The 8,558-nt window shown below is 50.3% G+C and overlaps 1 protein-coding gene across 1 annotated transcript; it reads left to right on the top strand.

Moving 5' to 3' along the window:
• Window positions 1–3,115: 3,115 nt before the first annotated feature.
• LOC127060063 (guanine nucleotide-binding protein G(o) subunit alpha-like) lies at window positions 3,116–5,950 on the top strand. Its single transcript, XM_050979084.1, has 3 exons — window positions 3,116–3,121; window positions 3,776–3,929; window positions 5,670–5,950. Exons 1-3 carry the CDS (start codon window positions 3,116–3,118, stop codon window positions 5,855–5,857), a joined length of 348 nt encoding a protein of 115 aa, XP_050835041.1. The 3' UTR covers window positions 5,858–5,950.
• The last annotated feature ends 2,608 nt before the right edge of the window (window positions 5,951–8,558 follow it).

An 8,558-nucleotide genomic window follows, 5' to 3' on the forward strand; every position in this document is an offset into this window, starting at 1 on the left:
ACAGACCCCAAGGCTCCGAGACTTGAGGGTACTGTGTCATTTCTGAGCTCCAGCACTGACACGAGGTAATTGATGCTGACAGATATAGGTACATGACCTAAATAGTTATACTGAGAATGTGGCTATGGGAAGGGACTCTGCACAGGACCACTCATGGCCCAACAAGCAGCCTGGGAAATCTTTATTTGTGTGCAAATGCAAAAAAGGGCAGCCCTTAAATGCTCATGGCTTAGTGAGAGGAAGACCAAAGCCTCCAGCTGGCACCCTGCAGGCAGAGGGAAAGGGAGCTGGATTCAAGAAACAGCCCCATCTCCCCAAGAGGGCAGCTCTGTTCATGGACACTGGATGCAGTAGGCACAGGGAGGAGAGACCAGGAGAGGAGGTAGAGAGGCGGGGAGCTGGCTGGATGCTCACTGCTCCAGGCTCTCTTCCACCCAGTGTCTTGGAAATTAAGACCCAGTCCTGAGTGTAGTGCAGGCAAGCAGCTCCAAAGCTAAAGCTGCTGCTCCAGGTGGGGAGAAGAGATCATGGCAGGCAATACACCATTTTCAGCAGTGCCTGAGTCTCACCAGCTTTTCCAGTGCTGGACCAACCTGGTGGTGCTGGGCAAGCAGATAGGATTGTTAAAGCACCAGCCATGGCCCTGTTAATTAGCCCAGTCTCTAATTTGTGCTCCTCAGCCCTATTCCCCCACCTCTGTTTTCCCACTTCAGCTCAACAAGGGAAGAGTGACCATCACCCTGCTGCCTCTGGGCTCTGCTCCCCAGCACATTCCCCAGAGGATCGCCGGAGGCCGTCACCATTTTCCTTTTGCTGGTTCCCGCTGAATCATTTCTCCTGCATGTTTGATGGCCCAAACTGTATTAACTGTAATTTTGTACGAAGAGTGACTGTCCATTGGTTTAATAGAGCATTAGTTATTGTAATAATTTATTGGCTGTTGGTAATGTATTTATTAGTTACAAAATGTTAATAAAGTGCCAGCTCTTTTCTAGTGTGAGAGTGGTTTTATTGTGTCTCCCTTCAGCGCGTCCAGCTTCTCAAACTTGTTATTTAACCTTATGGCTGCTCCACAAACACTTGCACAACACACAGCACCAGCTCTCTGCCACAGCCTCATCCACCTGGAAATAAGGAATTCCAAAAAGATATAACCAAAGGATAGTTCCTTTTAGGTAAGTATTTGGCAGGATTTTTTTTTCCTTTGCTCACCAGAGACAGCAGCAGGGCAGAGCATCCATGCTGCCCCACTGTTTCCTCCACCACATCAGTTATAAGCTTTGCTTTTCCACTGTCTCTTTGTGTGAGCACACAATCAGAAGACCCACTGCTGGTTCAATTCAGTAAATGGTGTGTTCTCCTCCTTGCAGCACAAAACATGGAGCATCCCTCCCTCCCTTTCAAACAGTGCTTGAGAGAGTTTATTCTTTTATATTTAAAGTAAAGATCTTCCATTATTTGGGGCATAATATAGAAGTAATGAATTTGAAGAAACCAAGAGAAAATTTTCTATAAACCTCAGCAAAGGAAAATGAACCATTGCTCCCACTGACTTCACCAACTTCCAGTGATGTGGCTTCAGCTGGACCCATCCTCAGGCAGGAATTCCCACATGGCCCACCCTCTGAATCAGATAGAACTACAGGCCAGCCTTGAGAAAAGCAAATGGCTGAGAGGGGAAGGATTTTGCTTTGTGTATTGGTACTGGGGATTTTTAGAACTTTCTCCAGGACACCATCCTGCTCAGATTTTGCCTGGGTGTTCAGAACCCTGAAGTCATCAAGGTTATTTTGCCTGAATGGGAATTCTCATTTCCCTGGGCAGAAGTTTTATTTCAGCTGCTCTTCCACCAACACCACCTATTCTTTATTTAAATATAATACATGTATAGGGCAACAACGGAGATGAACAAGGAAAAGCCCATCCTGATACTCCCCATGAAAATCTCAAGACCCAGCAATTTTGCAACAACCACAAGTCAAGAAGAACCACATCCTTTGGTGGCAGTTTCTGTTTTCCCTATGAATAAAGCCTTTTTTTATTTCAAGATAAGGATCAAATTGAAGTCCCAAGGCTTTGGAAAGCGCCTGCCTGGCATCCCCAGCTACTCTTTGTCAAGGAAACGACAGTGCAATCTCGAAGCCTTTCAAGATGAAATCAGACAGCTGCTAAATTTTGCATGCAAAAGCTACTGTTGAAGTGGAGCTAATAAAATGACTCACTAATAAAACATTCATGGAAAACTCCAAAATGTGTAATTGGGTCATCGTTTCATTAGCAAACACACGTGTTCTCGTGTTCTCGCGGATTTTGGTGAGTCCAGAGCCCCCTTTGCTGTCCCTCCAAAAAAGGGGCTGTGGGGGGATGCTGTGGGGGGGTGTTTGCTGCAGAAGGGTTCCCCACCCACTGCAGAGCCTTTCCAGATTTCCACAAGGCTTTTGTGAGCAGCTGGGTCCCCATGTGAGCTTGAGGCAGTGGAGCCAGAGCTGGGGGGGCTCAGCCCCCAGCAGGGGTTACAGGGAGGGGCAGCAGCTCCAGACTTCAGCAAGCCCAGGGTTTGCACCAGGAGCTTTGCACGTTCAAGTGGGAAGGAACTGGGTACAAATAGGGAAAGGGACGCAGGGACTTCCTGAAAGCTGTCAGTGGACTAGCAGGGAATGGCTATCTGGTGAGTACAAGAGCAAGTTAATGATGGAGAAAATGCCTGGGAGCTCTTGGAGGGCCAGATCTGTCCTGTCCAGTGGCACCTTCACACTAACAGTGAGTGCATGCACCTGCATGGGAACACCCTGCTCTGTGGGGCCCTGTGGCACCCAATGGGGCACAGGACAACCTCCCCTCACCTCACCTCCTCCTGTTCTGCTGTCTGCTCTCCACTTCTTAGGAAACTTTGGTAGCATAGGGGAAAGATTACTGGTTTTGGGTTTTGTCCACATGTAAATTAAAAAAAAAAGGAAGAAAAAAACAACAAAAAACTTCAGCTTTTAGAAATTTACCCTTATGCTCCTACCAAAACTTTTCCAAGCTTAAACTCCCCCGGGAGCAGCCTGCAAGCCCAGAACTCTCCAGAGAGCTGGGAAGTGGGCTGGCAGAGGCACCTGTACTGGTTACCACCATGCAGGTTACCTCCTTGGGCCACCTGGCCACCACAGGTATCTTCAAAGCTGAGCTGAAGATTTTTCCAGGGACAGGACCTGTCCCAGCCTCTGGGCAATACCTTGGCACTGCTCTCACTACAATGACACCACTCAGGGCCAAGTACCCTTCCAGGCAGGTCCATAGGGCCACCCTGGGATGGCAAAAGCCCCTTCCATCCCACTCTCCATGCCAAGAGTGCCCAAGCTGCTGGCTGATGCTGTCTGTCCATCCTTTATTTGGGCTCTCCAAAGGATGCTTTAGGGGCACCCAGACCCTGAAGAGAGACAGGGCTCCTTCCCTACTCCTTCGGTGAGGCAGGGGAGGAGCAAATGAGCAAATGACTTTTTCCCCCACTCTTCCTTGAGGTTTCAAGTGTCTGTCCTGCTAGAGTGGCCCCACAGGGCTGTGGGGGAGGATCAGCTGCAGCCCCACACCTGCCCAGGCCTCCAGCCCAAGAGGAGCACAATACCCCATTTCCTCCACCTTTATAACAACCTCAAATTTACCACTGTCTTAATATAGAGATTTTTTTTTTTTTGCTTTCTAACCATTTCAATTCACCAAAATGTTCTCCTCTCCTCTAACTCTGTCTTTGCCTTCCTCTCTCCCTTCTCTCCCTCTGTGCTCCCCTTTGCAGAACCGCATGCACGAATCTCTCATGCTCTTCGACTCCATCTGTAACAACAAATTCTTCATCGATACCTCCATCATTCTCTTCCTCAACAAGAAAGACCTATTTGCTGAGAAGATCAAGAAGTCACCTCTGACCATCTGCTTCCCTGAGTATACAGGTAGGTTCTGGGGCTGACACAGCACAGCTGCTGTGACACCCACCCTGCGCCACCGGGGCCGGGGGGACAGAGAGGACAGGGCACCTTTGGGGGTGCAGAAGCTCTGCAAAAGCACCTTCAGGAGCTGTGATCCAGCACCCCACTCGTGGGCTGGGGCTGTGTCCTGGGTGGGGCAGTTCTTGTGGCAAAGGTGCCTAAGCAGCTGGTGGGACAGAGAGGGGGTCACAACAAATGGAGAGAAGACAAAATGAGCCTGGGCACAGGGAGCTGTGGAAAGAAGACTGGGCAGGAGCTGACTGGCCAGTACTGGAGCCATCCTGTTTGCTGGGGGCTCCTGGGAAGACCCTGTGAGAGGAGGAGCTCGGACTCGTGGTCCTCCAGGCTGCATCCTCCCAGGAATGCCTTCAGGCTGCGTGTGGCTGGGGGGGGAAAGAGCCCCTTTGCAGCAGGAATCTGTGGAACCAGAAGAGAATCATCCATTTTGTAGTGAAACCAACATGGCCTGGAGAAAAGGATAAATAACCAAGAAGATGAGCAAGAATAGATCCTTAGGAATCCTCTAAGGGAAAGAAAAAAGCCAGTTTAAATTCAGACTTGAGCATCCCCTGCAGATAATAAGATGTCTCTTAGTATCTGAACTGTGAACTGTTCCACCCAAAGCACATCCATCCTGGATGCCAAATCCTGGGGACAAGGAAGTCCCCCAGCAAGATGGCACCCATTCCCCTACAGCATAAGCACACCAGCATTGCCACCAGAGGCATTCAGGCTTCTCCATCCCGAAGGCACCAGCACTTTCCTCACAGCCACCTGGCAGAACAATCCAGACCATCCCACGTGCAGCTGTATGGCACAGCCAGGCTACCCATGGAGGGGGACAGCCCGGTGGCACCGGCCCAGCCTCCCTCTCCTTCGGCCACCCACTGCATCAGGAACGAGGGGAACCAGCGAGCTGGGAAAGGAAAATAAATCTCCAGATAATAGCAGCTCTTGCAAAGGCGATTTCAGGGGCGTAACTCAGCTTTGTGGCTTCCCGCGAGGGGCCAGCGCAGCCTCTCCCGCTGCCCTAAGCAGCTTAAGGCAGTAATGCACATTTTTCGGCTCAAACATCTGGCGCCTCTCCAGGCCACCTTCCCAAAGCAAACCTCCCGGCCACGGAGCCAGCAGGCAGCGCGTGTGTCCCCACACTCCTGGGCCACCAGCACCACCCCAGCGCGGGGGTGAGGCCCCCAGCCAGCCCAGGCGGGCACACAGGGGCTCGGCCCCACCGAGGGGTGCAGCTGGTGTCCAGGGGTGATGCTGGGGTGGCACCAGCTCTCCCGGCCATCCCTCCCCCTCCCTGGCCGAGGGGCCACCGGGCCATTCCCCCCCTGGCCAGGAGCACTGTGGGGGTGCCCTTGTACGGGGACATCCCTCGGGCGCAGCCCGGCTGGGGACCCTGCCCTTCCCGGGGGGAAAGGGGGAGAGGGCGGAGCAGCAGCACCTGGGGAAGGAGGAGCCCTCAGCAGGGCTTGGGGGTGATGCGTTTTCAGGGAAAATGGGGAAGAGTCGGGACAGAAGGGTAATGGGGGTGGGAAGGAGGGAGATGGAAAACGAACCCTGCTAAGGGGCGAAGGGGAGGGTGGGCTGAAATGAATACTTGTGCCAGTTCCTGTTACAATGAAAGCTCCTGGCGAGCGGCGTGGGGCCGGGTGTGCCGGGAGGGAGGCGGCCTCAGCCCTGACCCCGCTCTGCCCGCAGGTCCCAACACCTACGAGGATGCGGCCGCCTACATCCAAGCACAATTCGAGAGCAAAAACCGCTCCCCCAACAAGGAGATTTACTGCCACATGACGTGTGCCACAGACACGAACAACATCCAGGTGGTTTTTGACGCCGTCACCGACATCATCATTGCCAACAACCTGCGGGGCTGCGGCTTGTACTGACCCCGCGCGGCGCTCAGCGACTGCTTGGGTGGCGATCCCGGCGCCAGGAGAGAAAAGAAACATAACGGAAAAAAAAAAAAAAAAAAAACAACCCCAAAGCAACCACACACAGACACACAGACACACACACGCGCGGGGAAAAAAAGGAAAAAAAAAAAAAAAAAAGAAACGAAAAAAGCAGATTGAAGGAGAGAAACAAAAAAAGTCATCATAATCATGCGAGTTGGTAAATAAAAAGGCATAAGGAAAATTATATATATACGTATATATATATATAAAAGAAATCCACACCCACCTTTTTAGTTTGTTTTTTTGAGCCGCCTTGTCCCGTAGGCTCCCCCCTGCGGGCCGCAGTGTCCCAGCCTGGGGCGCCGCGGACCGGGGGCTCTGCCCGGCCCCACCATCCCGACAGCTGCCCCGGACCAGGCAGGGAAGGGGGGAAAGGGCAGCGCCCGGGCTCGCTCCGGTTCTCCTCCCAGCAGTTATTCGACCATGGGCTGCTAATTTTTAATTATCATTATTATAGTTCATTACTGTGGGTTGGTTTTTTTTAAATTATTATTATTTTGATTAATTTTTTTTCCCCAGCATGGGCAAGGCCGGGCTGCCCCTGCCTGTCCCTGGCCATCCTGCCAACTTCAGAAACAAAAATATTTTTCTTTTTCTTTTCTTTTCTTTTCTTTTTCTTTTCTTTCCTTTTCTTTTTTTTTTTTTTTTTTTTTTTTTTTTTAATAAGGAGGGAAAAAATTGGAAACTGCCCCAGCCACGTGTTACTGCAAAAAGGGAAACAACAAGCAGATCTTCTCCCATTTCCCACCCTGACTGTTCGGGGGGAAGGCTGCAAAGGGGCATCCTCCTCCTGCTCCCTTCCCAGCGTTTCAGGGGGGTTTCGGTCGGATTTTTTGAATTCCCACCCCAGTTCAGGCCAAAGCCCTCACCAGCTGGAGCCAGCAGGTTTTTCCCATTTTTTCCCTCCTGGTTTAACAGCTCCCTGCTCCCTGTCACTGCTCACTCTCCAGGTCTGTATCCAAAAGCACAGCTCGGCCCTCCCAACCACAGTCCCCCTCATCCCTCCTTCAGGGCCGACCAGGGACGTCAGGGAGGCCTATAAAAGTATATATATATTTTGTTTTATTTTATTTTTTGTTTAGAGTATTTTTTTTGTTTTCGTTTTGTTATTATTTTTAACTCTTTCCAGTGAATGCTTTTTTGTGCTGCTTTCTCTCCCCCTCTCCTGCCCCAGTCTTCTCTCCCTTTTAGTGAATGGTGTTTTCTCTCTCATGTGGGGATGTTTGTGCTGCAAAATAAGAAAAAAGGGGAAAAAAAAAGAAAAAAAAACTTAAAAAAGCAAACTTAAAAAAAAGCAAGAATGAAAATAATTTAAAAATTTTAAAAAACACACACAAAACCACAAAAAAATAATTTAAAAAATAATAAAAAAACAAGAAAAATCGAATGTAGTGTTTACATTGAAGCCACTGTTTTCATGACCAATCCCTTGTCATTTCTACTTTGATTAGTAACCAGACGTCTTCACAGTTTCACTTTTACGAGTTACCTTTGCTGAAGAAGAGCAGTCACACCTGTTCAAAAGAAAATGAGTAAATAAAGAGGAAACTTAAAAAAGATATTATATATATATATATATAAAAAGCGCCAGGTCTTTCTAAGCCTTTCTATTACCAATCAGTGAGGTTTCTGTGATATATTACACACTGCCAATCTCTTTCTCTGACTAATGGAAAAATTCATGTGTAGCTCAATAAAGAGAATGTTTGTCTGTACCCCGGGCTCTCCCTCCTGCGCCTCCGCCTCCTTCTTTCCCCCACGCCTGCCTGCCTCCTTCCAAAAAGAGGAAGAAAAAATACCAAAAATCACACTTTGGGGGGGATTTGCTGCTGGTAGCAGAGGGAGAGGGGAACTACAGATTGGTGTAACTATAGAATGGGTGTAAATCTTAAGAAAGACATGTGTGGAAGCTCTCTGGTGCTTCCAAAGCAATGGTCCCCCCAAAAGATCCCCCCAGGCAAGAAAAGATTTTTATTTATTTAGGGAATACAAAGCTAATCACCAGGGGGAGTCCTTCATTTATGGCAACATCACAAATCACACAATATTCAAGTTTTTCCCCCTGAAAGTAGAAGGTTTTCCAAGAAAGTTGATGTTTTCTCCCTGCTGCTCAGGGAGATTCAGGGTTTGTTTGGATTTTTGGGGGTTGGGGTTTTTCCCAGTTTGGGTTTTTCCTTCACTCTCCTTCATCCCAAGTCCCCAGCTCCTGTGCCTGCCAGCACTGGTCACCGTGACCACAGGTGGGACTCCTGGAGAGCCCCTGGCCCCTGGGCACAGCACTGGCACTGCCTGGCACGGGGCTGGCTCTGGGCACCACACCTGACTTCCCTTCCCCTACCACAGGAATGCTTCCAAACCCCACGGGACCACCCTGGGATGGAGCCATTGGCAAGGAAACCCAGGCATCCAGGGCCCCCCATGCCACCGCGGCGTGTCCCCTTCCCAGCCCCAGGGAGGGAGGGAGGGATGCCTGGCAGAGAGCAGCAGCAGCAGCAGCTCCTGACCAACACGGCTTTTCCAGGGCTCCTGCTGTTTACAGCCACCAGAAGCGTTTGCTGGCACTGGGAAAGTCGATCAGGCCTCTCCTCAGATGACCTCCCTTTCCAGGGAGGCAGAGCCAGCCAAGAGGCCA

The sequence above is a fragment of the Serinus canaria genome, chromosome 11, assembly GCF_022539315.1.
Source record: "Serinus canaria isolate serCan28SL12 chromosome 11, serCan2020, whole genome shotgun sequence".
In the NCBI taxonomy this organism is placed as follows: Eukaryota; Metazoa; Chordata; class Aves; order Passeriformes; family Fringillidae; genus Serinus; species Serinus canaria.